The sequence below is a fragment of the Rana temporaria genome, chromosome 8 (genome assembly GCF_905171775.1).
Source record: "Rana temporaria chromosome 8, aRanTem1.1, whole genome shotgun sequence".
Lineage (NCBI taxonomy): Eukaryota > Metazoa > Chordata > Amphibia > Anura > Ranidae > Rana > Rana temporaria.
The window spans coordinates 183,933,973-183,958,000 of record NC_053496.1 but is presented as its reverse complement, the minus strand read 5'-3'; the positions used below and the strand labels follow the sequence as shown (position 1 = coordinate 183,958,000).

Sequence of the window (24,028 nt, the reverse complement as noted above, 5' to 3'; positions counted from 1 at the left end):
ACACCTCAGAAAACCCGTGGCTGAGCGCTCCTCTGATCTTTATCATGGAAGAAACACTTTATAAGGAAATCGGAGATCACTAAAGACTTCTAAGTTCTGTCTGGCTTCTTCTTCTTCTTCTTCTAGAAAAGAGAAGAAGGGGGTGTCACTGCTGGTCAGGTCCCTCTAGGAGAGAGAAGGAGGGGGTGTCACTGCTGGTTGGGTCCCTCTAGGAGAGAGAAGAAGGGGGTGTCACTGCCGATTGGGTCCCTCTAGGAGAGAGAAGGAGGGGTGTCACTGCCGGTTGGGTTCCTCTAGGAGAGAGAAGGAGGGGGTGTCACTGCTGGTTGGGTCCCTCTAGGAGAGAGAAGGAGGGGGTGTCACTGCTGGTTGGGTCCCTCTAGGAGAGAGAAGGAGGGGGTGTCACTGCCGGTTGGGTCCCTCTAGGAGAGAGAAGGAGGGGGTGTCACTGCCGGTTGGGTTCCTCTAGGAGAGAGAAGGAGGGGGTGTCACTGCCGGTTGGGTCCCTCTAGGAGAGAGAAGGAGGGGGTGTCACTGCTGGTTGGGTTCCTCTAGGAGAGAGAAGGAGGGGGTGTCACTGCTGGTTGGGTCCCTCTAGGAGAGAGAAGGAGGGGGTGTCACTGCTGGTTGGGTCCCTCTAGGAGAGAGAAGGAGGGGGTGTCGCTGCTGGTTGGGTCCCTCTAGGAGAGAGAAGGAGGGGGTGTCACTGCCGATTGGGTCCCTCTAGGAGAGAGAAGGAGGGGTGTCACTGCCGGTTGGGTTCCTCTAGGAGAGAGAAGGAGGGGGTGTCACTGCCGGTTGGGTCCCTCTAGGAGAGAGAAGGAGGGGGTGTCACTGCCGGTTGGGTCCCTCTAGGAGAGAGAAGGAGGGGGTGTCACTGCCGGTTGGGTCCCTCTAGGAGAGAGAAGGAGGGGGTGTCACTGCTGGTTGGGTTCCTCTAGGAGAGAGAAGGAGGGGTGTCACTGCTGGTTGGGTCCCTCTAGGAGAGAGAAGGAGGGGGTGTCACTGCCGGTTGGGTCCCTCTAGGAGAGAGAAGGAGGGGTGTCACTGCTGGTTGGGTCTCTCTAGGAGAGAGAAGGAGGGGGTGTCACTGCCGGTTGGGTTCCTCTAGGAGAGAGAAGGAGGGGGTGTCACTGCCGGTTGGGTCCCTCTAGGAGAGAGAAGGAGGGGTGTCACTGCTGGTTGGGTCTCTCTAGGAGAGAGAAGGAGGGGGTGTCACTGCCGGTTGGGTTCCTCTAGGAGAGAGAAGGAGGGGGTGTCACTGCTGGTTGGGTCCCTCTAGGAGAGAGAAGGAGGGGGTGTCACTGCTGGTTGGGTCCCTCTATGAGAGAGAAGGAGGGGGTGTCACTGCTGGTTGGGTCCCTCTAGGAGAGAGAAGGAGGGGGTGTCACTGCTGGTTGGGTCCCTCTAGGAGAGAGAAGGAGGGGGTGTCACTGCTGGTTGGGTCCCTCTAGGAGAGAGAAGGAGGGGGTGTCACTGCTGGTTGGGTCCCTCTAGGAGAGAGAAGGAGGGGGTGTCACTGCTGGTTGGGTCCCTCTAGGAGAGAGAAGGAGGGGGTGTCGCTGCTGGTTGGGTCCCTCTAGCAGTGTAGTCTGATCTCCCCTGATCTTCAGAAGAAGCTTCAAAGGAAGACATCATGGTGAAAGTGGAGAGAGATAATACTTGTGGATGAAAACAAACAGGGAGATCAGACTACATGACAGGACCTACAATATTATATTTACCTAATAAAAATGTAAATATATTAACACATTTTTTCTTATTGTGAAGCAAAAAATTAAACGTTTACCTTCAGATCTGTATGATGAAATGTTCTTTTCTTTTATTCCTTTTTCTAACACTACAAGTAAGGTCCATCCTGTAGGTTTTAGTCTTAATCTTGTGTCTTAGTAGTTTTGTTTTACCAGCTTGTACTTGTTGGAACAGCCGACTCCTCCCCCTTCTCATAAATCTCAGGACGTCTGTAGTAGATTCCAATGATAAGTCCATCAGTTCATAGACCTGTCTATCATTCCTCCCGTAATTCCTCCTCCGCACCATCACCACCTCCAACCACATCACCATCACCACCTCCAACCACAAGATCATCTTTCTTCCTCACTTTCACATTACATCTAACATAGAGAACCCCCCTCTATCTTTTCTGTGTCCCGTGTCCCTCTGAACAAGAGGATCAGCATGGATACAAACAGCCCAGTCTTGTGAGGAGTCAAGCCGTGTTTCTGAAACATCAACTGTGTTCTCATTCCCATACTGTATAATATTCCACCCGTAATTCTTCTTCCTCGCCACCTCCAACCCGGATCACCATCACCACCTCCAACCGCAAGGTCATCTTTCTTTCTCACTTTCACATTACATCTAACATAGTGTGACAGTGCGAGGCCCCGCCACTGTGTAAAAGTTTGAAAAGGGGAAACATGGTTTGGCCGAATGCAGAGTACGGGGCACCAGAAATTGATTTTGCGTGGAGAAAGTTGATTTTTCAACTTCATCTGGGTTTTGGTATTCCAGTATTGGGTTTCCGGAGTTTTGAGACTTCAAAGAACTTTTAGGGAAGAAGCCTCCAACCCACTTTTCTAGGTCTTACTGGAGACCAGAAGCCACAGCCCTTATAATGAAGGGACTGGCCACAGTGCAGGGCTCCCAGAGTCAGTACTCCATACTGGAATTAAGAGGTTCCTTGTCCAGAGGGCTGAGAGGGCCGAAACATCTAAGCAAGGCTGGAGGTCTGAGAAATGGAAAAAGCCTCCAACCCAGTGTCCAGGTCTTACTGGAGACCAGAAGCCACAGCCCTTATAGTGAAGGGCCTGGCCACAGTGTAGGGCTCCCAGAGTCAGTACTCCATACTGGAATTAAGAGGTTCCTTGTCGAGAGGGCCGAAACGGCAAAGCAAGGCTGGAGATCTGAGAAATGGAAAAAGCCTCCAACCCAGTGTCCAGGTCTTACTGGAGACCAGAAGCCACAGCCCTTATAATGAAGGGCCTGGCTATAGTGCAGGGCACCCAGAGTCAGTACTCTATACTGGAGTCAGGAGGTTCCTTGTCCAGAGGGCTGAGAGTCAAAATGGCTAAGCAAAGCTGGAGGACTAAGAAATGGAAGAAGTCTCCAACCCAGTGTCCAGGTCTTACTGGAGACAAGAAGCCACAGCCCTTATAATGAAGGGCCTGGCCATAGTATAGGGCTCCCAGAGTCAGTACTTTATACTGGAGTCAGGAAGTTCCTTGTCCAGAGGGCTGAGAGGGCCGAAACAGCTAAGCAAGGCTGGAGGACTGAGAAATGAAAGAAGTCTCCAACCCAGTGTCCAGGTCTTACTGGAGACCAGAAGCCACAGCCCTTATAATAAAGGGCCTGGCTATAGTATAGGGCTCCCAGAGTCAGAACTCTATACTTCTTCCATTCCTCCACATCCCCAAGTCCCAATACAAAATGAAGGGAGAACGAAGATTCTCAGTCCAAGGACCACGGCTATGGAACGCTCTTTCCACAAACATCCGCATGGAAGAAAACCATCGGGCCTTCTGAAGGATCAGTAAGACACCGGATGGAATAAGTGCCTTGAGGCGATTTAGTTCGCATTTGTAGCGCTATACAAGTAACTCACTCACTCTTACTGGAGTCAGGAGGTTCCTTGTCCAGAGGGCCAAGAACAAAACAGCTACACAAAGCTGGAGGACTGAGAAATGGAAGAAGTCTCCAACTCAGTGTCCAGGTCTTACTGGAGACCAGTAGGCTGTGAGTTTAGGTGCGTACAGCAATTACAATAAAGAACCTGCCCATAGTTCAGGGTTCCTGTTAGGAGACAAGTACACAGAAACACAGAGGTATTATAGAAGACAATATTAGGGACCAGTTAAAAGCCCAAAGACCAGGGCTCAAGTCCTGCGGGAACGCGTGGGAACGGAGTTCTTGCACTTTTTTCACAGCAGGAACGCAGTTCCCTTTGCAGGACTAGAGCAGCCGAGCCACCCGAGCCAATCCTTCACTAAGTGGCGATGCCCAGCTCGAGTCACTGTCAAGCTTGCTCACTCCTTTAGAGACTTCCAGTATCCCCTTCAGCCACTCCAGCTTGCTCTCTACTCTACAGACTTCCAGACTCCCTCCAGTTTGCTCACTTCTCCAGACTCCTTCCAGCCCACTCGAGAGTGCTCACTCATCCACAGACTCCTGGACTCTCTCCAGCCCCCTCAAGCTTGCTCACTCCTCCAGAGACTTCTTTACTCTCTCCAGCCTCCTCTAACTTGCTCACGTCCCCAGAGACTTTCAGACTCCCTCCAGATCCCTTGAGCTTGCTCATTCCCCCAGAGAATTCTGGACTCCCCTTCAGCCCCTTGGGGCTTCCTCACTTCTCCAGAGACTTCCGGACTCCCTTTAGCCCCCTTAAGCTTGCTCACTCCTTCAGGAACTTCTGGACTCCCTGAAGCTCCCTTAAACTTGCTCACTCCTCCACAGACTTCTGTACTATTTCCAGCCACCTGTAACTTCTCCACAGACTTTCAGACTCTATCCAGCTTGCTCACTCCTCCAGAGACGTCCAGACTCCCTCCAGCCCCCTCTAGCTTGATCACTCCTCCAGACTCCTGGACTCCCTCCAGCCCCCTCAAGCTTGCTCTTTCCTTCAGGAACTTCTGGACTCCCTGAAGCGCTCTTAAACTTGCTCACTCCTCCAGAGACTTCCTGCACTCCCCCCAATCTTGCTCACTCCTCCAGAGACTTCTTTACTCTCTCCAGCCTCCTCTAACTTGCTCACTTCTCCAGAGACTTTCAGACTCCCTCCAGCTTGCTCACTCCCCCAGAGAATTCTGGACTCCCCTCCAGCCCCTTGGGGCTTCCTCACTCCTCCAGAGACTTCCTGACTCCCTTCAGCCCCCTTAAGCTTGCTCACTCCTTCAGGAACTTCTGGACTCCCTGAAACGCCCTTAAACTTGCTCACTCTTCCACAGACTTCTGGACTCCCTCCAGCCCCCTCCACCTTGCTCACTCCTCCAGAGACTTCCTGCACTCCCTCCAGCTTGCTCACTCCTCCAGAGACTTCTTTACTCTCTCCAGCCTCCTAACTTGCTCACTTCCCCAGAGACTTTCAGACTCCCAGCCCCCTTAAGCTTGCTCACTCCTTCAGGAACTTCTGGACTCCCTGACACACCCTTAAACTTGCTCACTCCTCCAGACTTCCTGCACTCCCTCCAGCTTGCTCACTCCTCCAGAGACTTCTTTACTCTCTCCAGCCTCCTCTAACTTGCTCACTTCCCCAGAGACTTTCAGACTCCCTCCAGCTCCCTTGAGCTTGCTCACTCCCCCAGAGAATTCTGGACTCCCCTCCAGCCTCTTGGGGATTCCTCACTCCTCCAGAGACTTTCACACCCTCTTCAGCCCCCTCCAGCTTGCTCACTCCTCCACAGACTTTCAGACTCTCTTCAGCCTGCTCAATCCTCCAGAGACTTCCAGACTCCCGCCAGCCCCCTCAAGCTTGCACACTCCTTCAGACACTTCTGGAATCCCTACAGATCCCTCGAACTTGCTCACTCCAGAGATTTCCAGACTCCCACCAGCCCCCTCCAGCTTGCTCACTCCTCCACAGACTTCCAGACTCACTCCAGCCCCCTCGAGCTTGCTCACTCCTCCACAGACTTCCAGACTCCCTCCAGCCCCCTCACTCCTCCATAGACTTCCGGACTCCCTCCAGCCCCCTTGAGCTTGCTCACTGCTCCAGAGACTTTCGGACCCCCCTTAGCCTTGCCCACTTTCACAGAGACTTTTGGACTTTCTCCAGCCCCCTGAACTCGCTAGCCTCCTTAGTCTTCCTAACCCCCTCTAGTCTCCCTAACTCTTGTAGCTGTCCTTGGGCAAGGAATTTCTCTTAGAAGGAATGCAGTCTATGACAGGGGGTCTATCTCTGCAACTACTCTGAGATCAGACTTGGCTTATAATGATGCTGCACTCACACAGGCTGTAGGCAATTAGGCAAAACATAGTCACTTCACATTAGATATTCAATAACATTTAGTGGACAGTCCACGGTAGTCACATGTGAAAGCATATGCAGTACCTTTAGCAGCCATCTCCCTCTAACAGTCTCTCCTTCAACCTTAGTACTCACAGGACTGGTTCACATAGGTACACTCCTCCAGGGAAATAGTCTCACTCAGGGAACTGTTGGCCTGGCATGAGAGGCCTTTTGCAACATACACTTGCCCACACCTTCATAGGGGTCAGGAATTCTACAGCCGGCTCTCTTGGGTGCAGGGCTATTTCTCGCTGGCCCTGTCCAGGGTCTCCATGTGCTGTTGTGAGGTGTTTGGCTCCCATGACCCAACTGCTAAAAGGCTCCTCCCAACCTGTCTTTTAACTAGGCATTGACTCACGCATTACATCACTACAGGAGGGCTCTAAAAGGGGCCTAACACCTGATGACACTGTCTTCTGTAACCAGACACTATTCTGGAACACAGCCACCTAGTGGCAGACATAAGGAAATGTTATATTGATTTGCACGCAAATGTTTATGTAAAGCACATATTTTATTGATATTTATTGTATTCATTTTGATTAATAACAACCAGGTTGGTGTAACAGAAACACGGCTTGACTCCTCACAAGACTGGGCTGTTTGTATTTATGTTGATCCTCTTGTTTAGAGGGACACGGTCCATAGAAAAGATGGTTTTGTGTTTGTCACATCTGAAAATGCCAGGCCGATAATTGCTGGACTAAAGTTGTACGTCCTTGTCATGTAGTCTAATCTCCCCCTCAGATTAGCAATAGCTTCCTCCAATCTAATCATGATGTCTTCCTTTGACGTTTCTGCTGAAGATCAGACTACGCGGCTAGAGGGACGGAAGCAGCAGTGACACCCCCTCCTTTTCTCTCATAGAGGAACCCAACCAGCAGTGACACCCTCTCCTTCTCTCTCCTAGAGGGACCCAACCGGCAGTGACACCCCCTCCTTCTCTCTCCTAGAGGGACCCAACCAGCAGTGACACCCCCTCCTTCTCTCTCCTAGAGGAACCCAACCAGCAGTGACACCCCCTCCTCTCTCCTAGAGGGACCCAACCAGCAGTGACACCCCCTCCTTCTCTCTCCTAGAGGGACCCAACCGACAGTGACACCCCCTCCTTCTCTCTCCTAGAGGGATCCAACCAGCAGTGACACCCCCTCCTTCTCTCTCTTAGAGGGACCCAACCGGCAGAGACACCCCTCCTTCTCTCTCCTAGGGGACCCAACCAGCAGTGACACCCCCTCCTTCTCTCTCCTAGAGGGACCCAACTGGCAGTGACACCCCCTCCTTCTCTCTCCTAGAAAAACGCAACCAGCAATGACACCCCCTCATTATTGCTCCTAGAGGGTCCCAACCAGCAGTGACACCCCCTCCTTCTCTCCCCTAGAGGGACCCAACCGACAGTGACACCCCCTCCTTCTCTCTCCTAGAGGGATCCAACCAGCAGTGACACCCCCTCCTTCTCTCTCCTAGAAGGACCCAACCAGCAGTGACACCCCCTCCTTCTCTCTCCTAGAGGGATCCAACCAGCAGTGACACCCCCTCCTTCTCTCTCCTAGAGGGACCCAACCAGAAGTTACACCCCCTCCTTCTCTCTCCTAGAGGGACCCAACCAGCAGTGACACCCCCTCCTTCTCTCTCCTAGAGGGACCCAACTGGCAGTGACACCCCCTCCTTCTCTCTCTTAGAGGGACCCAACCGGCAGAGACACCCCCTCCTTCTCTCTCCTAGAGGGACCCAACCAGCAGTGACACCCCCTCCTTCTCTCTCCTAGAGGGACCCAACTGGCAGTGACACCCCCTCCTTCTCTCTCCTAGAAAAACGCAACCAGCAATGACACCCCCTCATTATTGCTCCTAGAGGGTCCCAACCAGTAGTGACACTCCCTCCTTCTCTCCCCTAGAGAAACCCAACCAGCAGTGACACCCCCTCCTTCTCTCCCCTAGAGAAACCCAACCAGCAGTGACACCCCCTCCTTCTCTCCCCTAGAGGGTCCCAACCAGCAGTGACACCCCCTCCTTCTCTCTCCTAGAAATTCCCAACCAGCAGTGACACCCCCTCCTTCTCTCTCCTAGAGGGACCCAACCAGCAGCGACACCCCCTCCTTCTCTCTCCTAGAGGGACCCGACCAGCAGTTGGAACAATCATCAACTCACGACTCGACTACGCAAACTCCCTCTACTTAGGACTACCGAAATACCAGATGGAACGTCTACAAGTCGTCCAGAACACGGCAGCCAGACTGGTAACAGGTAAAAAGCCGTGGGAATCAGTCTCCCCAGTCTTGAGGTCCCTCCACTGGCTGTCCGTACAGGACAGGGTGACATTCAAGACGCTCTGCCTCGCCCACAAATGTATACAGGGGAAGGCTCCCCAATACTTAAGCGAGAAAATAAAACCGTACGTCACCAAGCGTGTGCTCTGGTCAACCAACCAAAACCTTCTCCAAATTCCTAAATCCCGCTACAAATCGAAGGGAGAACGAAGATTTTCGGTCCAAGGACCATGGCTCTGGAATGCTCTACCCATCACCATCCGCTTAGAGAAAAACCATCGGGCATTTAGGAAAAAACTAAAGACCCACCTCTTCTGAAAGACCAGTACGTTGCTGGATTCCAAGCGCCTTGAGGCAATTAAGTTCGCATTTGCTGCGCTATACAAGTCACTCACTCACCCCCTACTTCTCTCTCCTAGCAGGGGAAGCCAGATGGAACTTTGAAGTCTTTGGTGAAATCGGTTTTCCTTATAAAGTGTTTCTTCCACGATAAAGTGCAGAGGAGCGCTCAGCCACGTGTTTTCTGAGGTGTAAATCAAGGTGTGCTTCTTCCCAGTGTGAGATCTCTGATGTACGGCAAAAAAACTATCCATATAAAAGACATTTCCCACACTCAGGACGCTAATTCACCTCAAGGGTTGTGTGGGTTCTCTGATGTACGTTAAGATAAGACTTCTGTGAAAAACATTTTCCGCACTCAGGGCAGCAAAAAGGCTTCTCTCCCGTGTGACATCTTTGATGTCTAACAAGATCCGATTTCGATAGAAAACATTTCGGACACTCAGGGCATGGAAACGGCTTCTCCCCTGTGTGAGATCTTTGATGTCTAACCAAATCTGATCTCGATAGAAAACATTTCCCACACTCAGTACAGGAAAACGGCCTCTCTCCCGTGTGAGATCTACGATGTCTAACAAGATCTGATTTTGCTGGATAACATTTCCCGCACTCGGGACAGGAAAATGGCTTTTCCCCCGTGTGACATGCCTGATGCACAGTAAGATGGTACTTTTGCGAAAAACGTTTTCCACATTCAGGGCAGGGAAATGGCTTTTGGCCCGTGTGTAATCTATGATGTCTTAAAAGATGGGCCTTCTGTGAAAAACTTTTCCCACACACAGGACAGGAATATAACTTCTCACCTGTATGTGACCTCTCATGTCTGAGAAGACTGGTCTTATCTGAAAAAGATTTTGCGCACTCAGTGCAGGAATGTGGCTTCTCACCCGTGTGAGATCTTTGATGTCTAACGAGATCCGATTTCGATGGAAAACATTTCCTGCACTCATGGCAGGAAAATGGCTTCTCGTCTGCGTGAGATCTCTGATGTTTAACAAGTTCTAATTTCTGGGAATAACAGTTCCCGCACTCAGGACAGGAAAATGTTTTTTCCCCCGTGTGACATATCTGATGTGCAGCAAGATGGGACTTTCGTGAAAAACATTCTTCACACTCAGGACAGGGATATGGCTTCTGGCCCGTGTGCGATTTCTGATGTCTTAAAAGATGGGAATTCTGTGTAAACTGTTTTCCACACTCGAGACAGAAAAATGGCTTCTCCCCTGTGTGAGATCTCATATGTACAGTAAGATCTGATTGACGAATAAAGCATTTCTCACACTCAGGGCAGGGATATGGCTTCTCTCCAGTGTGAGATTTTTGATGTCTGGCAACTTCTGATTTCCATGGAAAACATTTCCCACACTCGGGGCAGGAATACGGCTTCTCACCAGTGTGAGACCTCTGGTGTCTGACCAATTGTGCTTTATATAGAAAACATTTCCCGCACTCAGAACAGGAATGAAGTTCCCCCTCCCTGTGAGTTCCCTGATGTATAAAAAGACCTAAACCAGAGCTAAAATTTTCCCCACATTCAGTACAGGGAAATGCCTCCTCCCCCTGTATTCCGGCCCCATCCCTGACAGTATGAGGTTGCTCAGAGTCAGAGGGACTCCATGGTCTATCCATAGTGGAGCTCATTGTCTTTTCTCCTCCACAATCTCCTGTGATGTCCTCATCTTCCATTTTACAACCTGGAGATAAAGTGAGACGATCCTTCGAGGGTTTCTCCATGGCGTGTCCTGGAAAAATAGAAAAACATCATCAATAGATATGAGAGGGTTAGTTCACTTCCATCAAGATTCCATCTGGATCAGGTAGATATGAGTGAGGAAATGTTCTCTGCGGAGGTCCCATATCTCCGACCAATCAGTGAGCAGTCACAGAGCAGAAATAAGAGAAGAATATATTATAGGTCACCTGTGCTGATCTCTGTAGGAGTGTCCTCCTCTATGAATGTCCTCGTCATTCCAGCCTCCTCCGTATATTGCTGATCATCCCTCACATACGTATCTTCTTCACCCTCAACTTTCATGGTCATCAGATCTTCACCCTAAAGCAACAGAATGGCAGAAAATAACATCTGTAACATAGAAGTATTTATGATGTGAGATCACATAGAAAATATCATCTTGTAGAGTCCACACATCATCTCCACATGTCAGAGTGTTCAATCACTTTATGTTCCCGACCCTCAACTCCACCTACCTGATGATGGTGGGGGATGGTGTGACCTTCCTGTGTGGAATCCCGGGAATACAGAGGACGGGGACATCTCTCTGGGATTAGGGTTTTATTAGGTGGCTTCATCATATCCTTGTGTCCATCTGAAAACTTTTCCATCACTCCATACTCCTCATTCTCTTCAATAACAACAATATTATAATACCCAAGGTTTCCACTCTAAATATATAATAAAACATTAATTGTAACAAACATGCTTGTATACTATCACTGTACAATCAGTGATTGTTCCTCATCTACCTGATGATGGTGGGGGATGGTGTGCCCTTCCTGTGTGGAATCCCGGGAATACAGAGGACGGGGACATCTCTCTGGTGGGTTTCTGGTACTATGTGTCTTCATCATAATGTCCTTGTAGAGATCTTTGTTTTCTTCAGAAAGCTCCTTCATCACATCATTTTCCTCTTTAACAACAATATTATAATCCTCAAAGTTTCCACTCTGAATATGTAAAGAAAAAATCACTCATTGTAACAAACACGCTTGTGTATAAAGCAGAACTACCAATAATTGTCAATCACCTACCTGATGATGGTGGGGGATGGTGTGACCTTCCTGTGTGGGATCCCGGGAATACAGAGGACGGGGACATCTCTCTGGTGGGTTCCCATTACTGGATCCATCTGTAGGAAACACACACACTGACTGAATACATAGTTTCTATGTGTTTATCAGATGATGGGGGATCTAGGTGGATCCTCCGTACTGCTCTCTCCTTTACAATAAAGTCTCCTCTTACCCGGTGATGTGAGGGGCGGCTGATTGTCCATCATGACGTCCTTGTAGAGATCCTTGTGTCCTTCTAAATACTCCCACTCCTCCATGGAGAAATAGACAGTGACATCCTGACACCTTATAGGAACCTGACACACACAATGATACAGTCACCATCCAGACACATCCCTTGTCTGTTACTGGATAATATCCCAGAATTCCCAGAATCCTCCTCACCTCTCCTGTCAGCAGCTCCATCATCTTCTTGGTGACTTCTAGAATCTTCTCCATGTTGTGTCTCTCAGGTTTTAGGGAGTCACATGGAGGCACTGTGATGGTCATATGATCACCTGACTTCACAAGAGGAAATCTCTGTATTGGAGAACCAATAGGAATATCATGTTAGATTCCCAGAATCCTCCTCACCTCTCCGGTCAGGTCTGTGTTTTATTAATAGAGATAAGTGTGATGTCATGTGATCTCCCAGAATCCACCTCACCTCTCCACTCAGCAGGTAGATGATCTCCAGGGTGAGGTTTAGTATCTTCTCAGTCACGTGTCTCCGGTACTCCTCCATTCTTACTCGTGCCGTCATCTATGAAGGTCTCCCTGTAGACAGATAACAGAGAATTATCTGGATTGGTGTTGGTTGTACAATAATAGGATGAGGATATGAGGAGGTAATATGAAGGTCAGTCTGAATTTAAGAACTACGGCCCCCCAGTTAGAACATATTTACTCTGCATTGTTTGGTATTTGCTATCATTGTTGGGGTTCGGGAGCCTCTTACCTTTTGGACTCCTGGATCCCAAATTCCAAATGTTGGGTGTGTTTTATTTTATTTACTATCAGATGTTCAGACAAGGAACAATTAATAGGATCTTCTGCCTTCTAGAATTCTTTTTCTCTCATTTATTGGTGTGAGGTCAGTATGACGTCATAGTATATGCTGACTAGTCAATATTCCAATCGCACACGTTCCTGGTAAAATGGCTCCTAAAGAAAGGATGGTGGCTGAAACGATCACCAGCTGGGCACTGGAACCAACAAAAAAACTAAAATATTCGCCAGCACACCGTGGATCGTCCAATTACGTCCAAAAATGTAATGCAAAACAAACATCACAATATATGCTGACTCTGGATGGAGGGACATTGGGAGGAGGAGGAGAGAAAGGGGAAACTCTCCAAAGAAAAAATCCATCTTAAATCTTTCGGAGGTCAAGTGGTTAAAGGAATTGGACATTTTTAGACCCACTGAGATATCGCGTTTCGGGTCCGAGTGTTTCCACTTACGATTATAAAAAATTTAATTTCTCACTTCAATGAGCTGCCCCTGTGCACGCTTGCCACCCCAAAAGAAGCTCATGTTCCTTTTTGGGCGTCAAGCGTAGCGCCAATTTTTTAACTCGCAGAATCGTACCAAGTTTGGGGTGCCATTGGAGATAATTTCGCACATTTTGACGGGATTTTGAGATGGCAGGAAGAATCCTGGCCATTCCAAATCACCTAATTTGAATGGGAGCCTTAAAGTGGATCTCCAACCTTTCTACTGATGTGCCTCCTCTCCTTCCTTTCCCCAAATCCCCTGCCCATATTACCAAAAGTATTGGGACGCCTGCTTTTACACGCACATGAACTTTAATGGCCAGATTCACGTAGAGGCGCGTATATTTATGCCTGCGTAGCGCATCCCATTTGCACTACGCCGACCTAACATAGTGAGGCAAGTACTGTATTCACAAAGCACTTGCCTCCTAATTTACGTCGGCGTAGCGCAAATGGCCTGGCGTAACCCCGCCTAATTCAAAATAGGCAGGTAGGGGGCGTGTTGTATGGTAATGAATCGTGACCCCATGTAAATGAAGCGTCGATCGTACGGCGCATGCTCAGAATCACGTCGCAAATACTCATTGCTTTCGACGTCAACGTGTTTAACAGCTTGCCGACCAGCCGCCGTCGTTTTACGGTGACAGGTTGGCTCCCCTGCGCGAGAGCCGAAAGCTATACGTCTGCTCTCGCGCAGGCCACTCTCACCCGACTCCCGTGCGTGTGTCCGGCGGACAGAAGATCAGCATTTCTCTCCCTGACAGGACCGGGAGCTGTGTTCTGTCAGCTGTGTCTGTAACGAGCGATCGCGTGTGCCCGGCGGGCCCGAAGGCTTTCACATTGAAGCGGTGCGGTAGCAGGACCACTCCAAAAGTCCTGCTAGCCGCATCTTTGGAGCGGTATAGGAGCGGGGTGTTTACCTCTACTATACCGCGCCTTCCCATTGAAATCAATGGGAAACCGCGGTTATACCACCCATTGCGGGCGGTATTAACCCTTTTTCGGCTGCTAGCGGGGGTTAAAACCTCACCGCTAGCGCCAGAATATCGCGGTAAATACGACGGTATAGCGGCGCTAAAAATAGCGTGGCTATACCGTCACCGCACCTCCGCTGCCAATGTGAAAGCAGCCGTAGGGACACTCCCCTTGGTTTTGTCATAGAGGGTAGGGGACAAGGAACAACCAATGGGAGTCTGTCACAACAACCCCTTTAAAAATTCCCTTCATTGGAACGTAGAGGCCAAGCCCAACCCCTGAAAAACAACCCCACACCATAATCCCCCCTTCCACCAAATGATTTGGAACAGTGCACAGAGCAAAGTCCATAACTCTGAGTTAACATCATGTTTCAGATTATACAAAATGTATAAGGTTTGGGGGGGTTATAAGTAATTTTATAGCAAAAAATACTGATTTAAACTTGTGAACAAAAAGTGCCAGAAAAAGCCTGGTCTTTAAGTGGTTAAGCATCAGTGCTCTTGGCCACATAAAATATATATATTTTTTTTTTAAGTTGGTAGGTGTCCCACAGGGCTGTGCCCCCACCATGCTTTTTTTTTTTTACACCCCCTTGCTTATAAGCCCCCAAAAATGTGCATTTTTATTTTGCCAGGCTCAGCTTCCATTGACTTCAATGGGGTTCGGGTTTGGCATCTGAACTCCTTTGAAATTCGCAGAAGCCTTTTTCTATTGAAAAGCCTGTGGCGTGCAAAACACACCCAAAAAACTCCACCCGGTGCAGAAAAAATGCGCACACACATAAAGAGGTGCGACAAAAACGTGCAACGGGCGCAACGTCAATCGGTCCTCCTCACGAAGGACCTGACCCTGATCCCCCGGGGCGTTAGGCTCCAGACGGGGACTGAGGTACAGTGGTCTGAGCAGCCGAAGCCGACACGGACCTCAGTCCTTGGAGGGTCTGCCGAAACAGAACCCTCCCAGTACTAAGTGGGGCTCCCCTGAAGGGAGACCCCGTGAGAGCGGGCGAACTAAGCCAGAAGGCCACGTCCACCCACTCCCAAGACGTTCAGGGCTGGCCCGAGGACTGGCACCCTACTGGTCACACTGTGACAAACGTGACACCAAACAAAAAAAAAGAGATTTTTAATACAGCTTACCTGTAAAATCTTTTTCTTGGAGTACATCACGGGACACAGAGCGGCATTCATTACTATATGGGTTATATGGAGTACCTTCAGGTGTAGACACTGGCAATCTCAAACAGGAAATGCCCCTCCCTATATAACCCCCTCCCATAGGAGGAGTACCTCAGTTTTGTAGCAAGCAGTATGCCTCCCAAAATGGTCCTCAAAAAAGAGGGGTGGGAGCTCTGTGTCCCGTGATGTACTCCAAGAAAAAGATTTTACAGGTAAGCTGTATTAAAAATCTCTTTTTCTTTATCGTACATCACGGGACACAGAGCGGCATTCATTACTATATGGGATGTCCCAAAGCAATGCTTACAATGAGGGGAGGGAGAACATCTCCAAGACAAAAGGATTTAATTTAGAGATATACTCAAATCATAATAAATCCAACTTAGTTGAGAAAAATAATTTTAAATTTTAAATTTAACTCAAAAAAGAGGAGCCCCCGGAATCCGAGGGTCTCAAACTGCAGCCTGCAGCACTGCCTGCCCGAAGGCAGTATCAGACCTCCTTCTTACGTCCAACTGGTAGAATTTTGTAAACGTGTGGACAGAAGACCAGGTTGCCGCCTTGCAAACTTGAGCCATAGAGATCTGGTGGTGTGCTGCCCAGGAGGCGCCCATGGCCCTAGTAGAATGAGCCTTTAATGATACTGGAGGAGGCAACCCTTTCAAGCCGTAGGCCTGAGTGATTAATTGCTTAATCCACCTAGAAATGGTGGACTTTGCAGCTGCCTGCCCCTTCTTGGGCCCATCCGGTAGAATGAACAGCACATCTGTTTTCCGGATCTTCTTTGTAGCTTTAAGATAGGCCTTCATGGCCCTGACAATATCCAAGGTATGCAGCAACCCTTCCTTTCTGGAAGTAGGTTTAGGAAAGAAGGATGGTAATACCAAATCCTGGTTCAAATGAAAACTGGATATGACCTTCGGTAGGAAGGAAGGATGAGGGCGGAGAACGACCCTGTCCTTATGAAAAACAAGATATGGTTCCTTACAGGATAAGGCCGCTAGCTCCGAAACTCTTCTTGCGGAAACTATGGCAACCAAAAATACTAACTTCCTTGTCAGTAAAACCAAAGGAATTTCAGCCAACGGCTCAAACGGTTGTTTCTGTAAACTTGACAGAACAAGATTTAAATCCCACGGACAAAGCGGGGATTTAACTGGAGGTCTAATACGTAAGACCCCTTGAAGGAAGGTCTTAACCAGCGAGTGGGTGGCCAGCGGCCGCTGAAACCACACTGACAGAGCAGAAATCTGTCCTTTGATTGTGCTTAATGCCAATCCTTTATCCACTCCTAGCTGGAGAAAACTTAATACTCTATCGATGGTAAATTTGCGAGAAAGCCATCGCTTGGACTCACACCAGCCTACATAGGCCTTCCAGACCCTGTAATAAATCACCCTAGAGACCGGTTTCCTGGCTCTGATTAGGGTAGAGACTACTTTCTGAGACAGACCTCTACCCCTGAGAATCAGGGATTCAGCTTCCAGGCCGTCAAATTTAGATGCCGTAAGGCAGGGTGGAGGATCGGACCTTGCGATAGCAGGTCTGGCCGTAGAGGAAGAGTCCAAGGGTCTCCCACTACCATCTTTAGGATGAGTGAGTACCATGCCCTTCTGGGCCATGCTGGAGCTACCAGGATGACTGGTATGTGTTCCACCCGGATCCTGCGCAGCAGGCGGGGTAGTAACTGGAGCGGGGGAAACGCATAAAGAAGTTTGAACTGATGCCAAGGGCAAACCAACGCATCGGTTCCGCAGGCCATCGGATCCCTTGAGCGGGATATGAACCTGTCTAGTTTCTTGTTGAGTCTCGATGCCATGATATCCACGTTCCGGCACTCCCCATCTTTGGCAGAGTGCTTGAAAGACTTGTGGATGCAGAGACCATTCCCCCGGCCATAGAGTCTGGCGGCTTAAGAAGTCCGCCTGAAAGTTGTCCACTCCTGGAATGAATATTGCCGATATGCAGGGCACATGCGCCTCTGCCCATAGGAGAATCAAGCTCACCTCTCTCTGAGCGGCTTGACTCCTGGTTCCCCCTTGGTGATTTATGTATGCCACGGCCGTGGCATTGTCTGATTGAATTCTCACCGGGAACCCCTGCAATTTTGACGTCCAAGCCCTGAGGGCTAGTCGAGCAGCTCTGAGCTCCAAGATGTTGATGGGCAACTGCTTCTCTGGCTTTGCCCAAGTACCTTGGCGAGTGCAACCATCCAAAATTGCTCCCCAGCCCGTCAGGCTGGCGTCTGTGGTCACTATCTTCCAAGCCACTGGGCTGAAAGACTTCCCCTTCAGTAGATTCTGAGGGTCTAACCACCAACACAGACTTTGTCGGACTCTTGATAAGAGCGGCAACGGGATATCCAAGGCCTGTGGCCTTCTGCTCCATGCTGACAGGATGGCTGCCTGTAGGATGCGAGTGTGGCTCTGGGCGTATGGTACCGCCTCGAACGTGGCCACCATCTTGCCTAGTAACCTCATACATAGGCGAATAGTCGGTTCTTTCTTGCTTAGAACCAGTAGGATTAATTCCTTGATGGCTTTTACCTTCCTCAGAGGTAGGAACACTCCTTGTTGTTCTGTGTCTAATCTCATGCCGAGATATTCCAACTGCCTTGTGGGCTGGAAAGCTGACTTTTCTCGATTTAGGACCCAGCCGAACCTCTCGAGGTATTGGACCGTGAGGGCCACTGCTCGCTCCAAGCCGGGAGACGAGTGGTCTATGACTAGGAGGTCTTCCAGGTATGCTAGGATCGTGACCCCTTGGATCCTTAGCTTGGCTAGGATCGGGGCTAGGACCTTCGTGAACACCCGGGGGGCCGTAGCCAACCCGAAGGGAAGCGCCACGAATTGGAAGTGACGCGAAGCCACCATGAAGCGTAGATATCTTTGATGTGGCTGATAAATTGGAACATGAAGGTAGGCATCCTTTATGAAGTCGTCCTTCTGGAGTGTGGCAGCTGCTGACCGCACGGATTCCATCCGAAATGAGCGGGTCTTTAGATATGCATTTACCATCTTTAGGTCCAAAATTGGCCTGACATCTCCATTGGATTTTGGGATGATGAATAGGTTGGAGTAGAAACCCAGCCCCTGTTCCAGGACTGGTACCTCTACTATTACTTCCTGGGAAAGTAGATGATCTAATGCCGATCTTAATGCGGCTCCCTTTTCCGGATCGTTTGGAATCCTCGACTCCTGGAAATGAGGAGGAGGAAACCTTAGGAAATCTAATTTGTAGCCTGTGGCCACGGAAGACCGTACCCACTCGTCGGGAATGCTGGCTTCCCAAATCTCTGAAAAGAGTCGCAGCCTTCCCCCCACCTTCGTGGGTGGGGGCGCCCCTTCATAAGGTTGGCTTGGGGGCTGGTTTTGCTGGTTTGCGAAACCACTGCCTTTTGCCTCTAACAGCCTGTCCTTGTGATTTGCTGTTGAAGCCGAAGTTTGCTTTTGCAGGAGGCCGTCGATACTGCTTGGCATTAGAGGGCCCCTGCCCAGGGGAATACTGTCGTTTAAACGCAGGCCCCTGAACCTTCTTCTTAGTTGGCAAGAGAGTACTCTTGCCGTTTGAAATGGTCTGAATGTATTTATCTAGGTCTTCTCCGAAGAGTCGTCCTCCATGGAAGGGGAACCCTACCAGGAGCTTCTTGCATGGGGGCTCAGCCTCCCAGCTTTTTAACCATAAGAGTCTTCTCATATGGATAAGGGATAACGATAAACGTGACGCTTGCTGGATAGAATCCTTGATTGCGTCTACCGTAAAACATATGGCCTTAGGGACATCCGAAAATTCTTCTGCCTGCTGGGCAGGAATAAGTTTAAGCATCTGCTTAAATTGATCCGATAATGCTTGAGCGACCCCAATCGCAGCCACAGCTGGCTGTACTACTGCCCCTGCAGTAGTGAAGGAGTTCTTAAGTAGTGCTTCCAAGCGCTTATCAACTGGATCCTTGAACACCTGTATGTTTTCTACAGGGCATGTTAACGATTTGTCAACACATGAGATGGCTGCGTCCACTGCAGGAGTAGCCCATCTTTTGGAAAATTTTTCTTCCATAGGATATAGGACAGAGAACCTTTTAGGTGGTAAGAGGATCTTATCTGGCTTGTTCCAATCTTGGAACAAAACTCCCTCTAATAGAGGATGGATCGGAAACACAGCATTGCTTTGAGGCGCCCTCAGTGAGCCCAAAGCTGAAACCGTCGATACCTGGAGATCTGGTACTGGCAAGTTGAATGCCCTATGGACCAAGTCCGACAATCCTTGAATCCACCAGCTCTCCCTCAGGGAGACTGCCCCAGACTCCTCTGTATCCGGATCTTCGATCCCTGAACCTACTTGGTCCTTGTCCAAGAGGTCGTCCAATTCCCCTGAGGAAAGGACCTCCTCTTCTGAGGGTCCGCGCTCGGGCGAGGGAGATCTATTCCGCTTACTGCCCAGCATAGCTGCGGCTATCATTTTACCCATGCTTTTCTGCATCTCTTTTAAAGAGGTGAGTAATACCTCCTCCGTGACCATCTTAGGGTTGGACTGACCCGCGTCAGCTCCAGCCCCAGATCCCGATGGCCCCAAGGCTCCCTGTGGGGATAGCTATGTCCGAGACCTCAGACTCTCTGGGGGAATCCCCACCTCTTGTACCCTTGTTTTTTGATGCCATGGTACAATACCGAGGTACACCTGCTACTTATTGGTACCTGGGACTTATAAATAGTTAAATGCCCAAACACCTGTTTGGGGGATAAAAAATGCTTCCTCTCCCCTAGATGACACTTTTTTTTTTTTTTTTTTTTTTTTTTTTCAAATCTAGGAAAGAAAAAACATTCTGTCCCCCTGAGTAGTATTGCAAGAAAAACTATGAGATGGAAAAGAAACAGCCTATTCCTAGGCTTGAAAACAGTCTTTCTGAAGACTGCAATATTCTTTCTGGCCACTGTGTGTCCTCGGCGCCCCGTGCTTGCCGTTCTGGTCTTTCCTCCTCGGTTCCAAAGTATTGAATGAGCTATATGGAACAAACAAGGAAGGGCCGCCCCTTCCTTAAGCCACTGACCCGCCCTTCCCCCCCAGCAATCTCAAACAGGAAATGCCCCTCCCGACAGGGGGGGGTGGGGTTGGGAGGAAGGGACCTCTCTGCTCCAGCAAACTGCAGCCTGCAGCCTGGAACCATGAGGAGGTCAGCGTTTTGCCTGCCTTGCAGGCTCTGAGGAGGAAGACTGAATGGAGCATCGCCTGGAGGCTTGCAGGTAAGCACAGCTCTCTGACACACACATATACTTTTATATCACACAGGCCCCACTCAATGCTTTTCCAACACTACAAGGGAGGTCACATCTTATGGGGAATAATACATATAGAGCCATCCTATCTTTATGATATGTGACTAGTTTGCCAGATGCAGTGCATAACTTTAGGCATGTCCCCTGTGACCCCCCAGAAAAAACCTGCTAAGAACCAAGTTCCGCAAGTTTTCCCCTCACTTACCTGCTCCATGCCGCAGGACTTTGCCAAGCAAGAGGCCCAATCTTCCCCCATCTCGGTGGGGATGTCTAGACCTTCAGGCCCTGGGTTCCTATGAAGGATCCACTGTCCTGGGCCCATATAGCACTCTGGCAACAGAAAGGCACCCAAAGGTTTCTAAGTTCTGGGCCCAGGGTCCAGCTCTCTAAAAAGAAAAGCATTATGGGCTATACCCCAAGGGTTTGGGGTCCGGTTACGGACCACTTTAGCGCTGAGGCTTTTTTGGACAGAACCGGTTAGCTCACCTAATCCCAAGGATGCGGAGGCAAGCTAAACCATGACTAACACCTAAGACACTGGCGGAAAAACTGAGGTACTCCTCCTATGGGAGGGGGTTATATAGGGAGGGGCATTTCCTGTTTGAGATTGCCAGTGTCTACACCTGAAGGTACTCCATATAACCCATATAGTAATGAATGCCGCTCTGTGTCCCGTGATGTACGATAAAGAAATACATAAAAGTGACAAACAGAGGGTAAAAAAATAAAGAAAGTGGGGGAGAAGGAAGATGAGGAGAGTGAAAAGGTGACCATCTTGCAATACGATGGCCGGTGTAGTGTCACAGTTTGCTGCCTATCCTAGAATGCTGCGGAAGTCACGTGGCGGCCAACTGCGCATGCACGATGCGTTCCAAACGCAAGTGCGATGCGTTCCAATGGATTTTCGACAGTACACACCAGCGAACCCGGCATTCAGGGCGACGTGGATTTAGAGGAAAGTGGCCAGTCGGCTCTTTTTTTAACATCCTCCAATCCACGGGGATGTTAAGGAAAGAGCCTGGATGCCGACCGAGGTTTCACTGGTGTGCACTGCCGTGAATCCATTGGAACGCATCTTATTTGCGTATGGAACGCATCGCGCATGCGCAGTTGGCCACCACGTGACTTCCGGAGCATTCTAGGATAGGCAGCAAACTGTGATAATACACCGGCCCTCACAGAAGCCTACTTGAACCGAACCCAGGCGACTCAGCTCATCCCAACTGATAATTATGTCAAAAATAACGTCTGGAAACGTACATTATTCGCTTCAGGATCACTTATGGAGATTGGTCACTTTTCACACAACTGACCTTCTTACCTCATCAGTCTTTACTAAGGGATTACACAACTTTTATTGGGTGCGGGGGATGGTGAATTTATTTAGATATGAATGTCTTTATTTTATAATGTTTGCTTGGGAAGGGTGTGTATCATTATCTGATGGACATAAAAGACATCACAGTGACTATGGAGGAAGAGGACGGGGGTTACTGGGTGTAAATAGAAAATAAGATCTTATTACCTTGTCTGCTGCCACTTTCCAGCAATGTCTCCTCTCTACTTCCTCCCGACTCACCTCTCACCCGGAACTTCCTGTCTGTACCTGACATCACTTCCTGTCTTCCATAGAGACTTCCTGTCTGGCTAGAATTGATATCACCACCTTGTGGATTTCAGAGTAACTGCAGCCCTGAGAAAACATGTGAACCATGCCTTGTGCTGTGTGTGTATGTTTAGCTAGATTCAGGTAGATGGGTGCATCTTTGAGGCGGCGTAGCGTATCGTATTTACGCTACGCCGCCGTAAGTCTGAGTGGCAAGTGCTGTATTCACAAAGCACTTGCCTCTTTAGTTACGGCGGCGTAGCGTGAATGGGCCGGCGTAAGCGCGCCTAATTCAAATGAGGAACAGGGTGGCGTGTTTTATGTAAATTACTCGTGGCCCGACGTGATTGACGTTTTTTACGAACGGACATATCCCAGTGTGCATTGCTCCAAAGTACGCCGCAAGGACGTATTGGTTTCGACGTGAACGTAAATTACGTCCAGCCCTATTCACGGACGACTTAGGCAAACGACGTAAAATTTTCAAATTTCGACGCGGGAACGACGGCCATACTTAACATTGGCTAGTCCAGCTTTTTGTTGGACTAACTTTACGCCTGAAAACGCCTTACGTAAACAGCGTATCTTTACTGCGACGGGCAAGCGTACGTTTGTGAATCGGCGTATCTCGCTGATTTACGCATTCTAGGCGTAAATCAGCGTTCACGCCCCTAGCGGCCGGCGGAACTAGACAGCTAAGATAGGACGGCGCAGGCCGTCGTATCTTAGCGAGGTTTAAGTGTATCTCATTTTGAGAATACACTTAAACATACGACGGCTTAGATTCCGAGTTACGACGGCGTATCTACTGATACGCCGGCGTAACTCTTTGTGACTCTAGCCTGTACTGTATATCCTTATATCTCCGCTCCCACCAAGGGGGGTATGAATAGATTACTGATTGGGATGAGTGAAGGGAGCTTGGTACCTTTGATTTTGTAGCTTAACTGATTATAGATTTGGTCATAATTTAAGGTGACCAGATTTTTAAAATGAAATCCAGGGACATATTTTTTTTTTTAGTAGTAATGACAGCAATCAGTGACTCTCTGCCCGCCGCCGCCAGCCTCACAGCCTGTCAAGTCTTACTGGTTGGGGAGCGGAGGAAGGTCACTCCGCCAGGGAAGGGAAGGAGATAAGCAGGCAGGAGGCTGGCCGGGACTTGAATCAAGGCAGAAGAACATGCGAGCGAAGCTGAATGGGCATGCACCCGAAACTGAAGAAATATTCCCTCCGCTCCGACCAGCACATGATCATCAGAAAGGGGCACCGATAATGGAAACAAAATACACCCCCTAAGCTAGTAGGAGCGGGGGGTGTAATTCAGATTTTTTTTTTATTATTCTGCACTGACTGTCTTTGAAATTGCCTCAGCCCCTGTTCAAATCCAATCCGGGGAGAAATCCGGAAACCGGGGATGTCTGGTCACCCTATCATAATTAGCCTCATATTTTTCACTATGTGGAAGCACTTAGGAGAAATTTGCTTTTAGAGAGAGAGAGAGAGAGAGAGAGAGAGAGAGAGAGAGAGAGACTTGTAAAGCGCAACACATGCGAACTGAATCGCCTCTGGGCGCTGTATCCATTTCATGGGTAAGGAACCCCTTGACCTCAGAAGAGATGGGTTTTAATCTTTCTCCTGAAGGCCAAGTGGTTCTCCTCCAGTCGGATGGTGGTTGGCAGTGCATTCCACCGGCGGGGTCCTTGGACTGCAAATCTTCGATCTCCTTTGGACTTGTATCTGGCTTTGGGTATCTGGAGGAGGTTTTGATTGGTGGATCGCGATTGGGGTTATGGGCTTTTATTTTTTCGCATAGATATTGGGGGGCGTTGCCTTGAATACACTTATGTATTAGGCAGTGTGCCTTGAAAGTGATTCTGTCTTTTACTGGCAACCAATGAAGGGATCTCAGTGAAGGCGAGATTGATTTCCATGTTTTTTTCCCAGTCACTAGTCGAGCGGCCGTATTTTGAACGACTTGCAGACGAGTGATTTGGTATTTGGCGAGTCCTAGATAGAGGGCATTTGCGTAGTCGAGTCTGGAATTGATGATTGTTTCCACCACGACTGCAATGTCCTCTTTCGGGATAAAGGGGGT

The 24,028-nt window shown here is 49.3% G+C and overlaps 1 protein-coding gene and 1 long non-coding RNA gene across 2 annotated transcripts; both read right to left on the bottom strand.

The window, feature by feature from the left end:
* Nucleotides 1-8,613: 8,613 nt before the first annotated feature.
* LOC120909566 (gastrula zinc finger protein XlCGF26.1-like) lies at nucleotides 8,614-10,477 on the bottom strand. The gene has a single exon (XM_040321330.1). It carries the CDS (start codon nucleotides 10,341-10,343, stop codon nucleotides 8,892-8,894), a length of 1,452 nt encoding a protein of 483 aa, XP_040177264.1. The 5' UTR covers nucleotides 10,344-10,477; the 3' UTR covers nucleotides 8,614-8,891.
* A 1,438-nt stretch (nucleotides 10,478-11,915) lies between these two features.
* Nucleotides 11,916-21,889, bottom strand: LOC120909602. The gene is made up of 3 exons (XR_005741320.1): nucleotides 21,850-21,889; nucleotides 12,067-12,176; nucleotides 11,916-11,939 (listed from the first exon to the last, which is right to left on the bottom strand). It is a non-coding gene; the product is annotated as an uncharacterized LOC120909602 (long non-coding RNA).
* Between the last annotated feature and the right edge of the window lie 2,139 nt (nucleotides 21,890-24,028).

Coding starts and splice junctions, on each gene's coding strand:
- LOC120909566 (XM_040321330.1), bottom strand. CDS start 10,343: ATGGAGAAACCCTCGAAGGATCGTCTCACTTTATCTCCAGGTTGTAAA.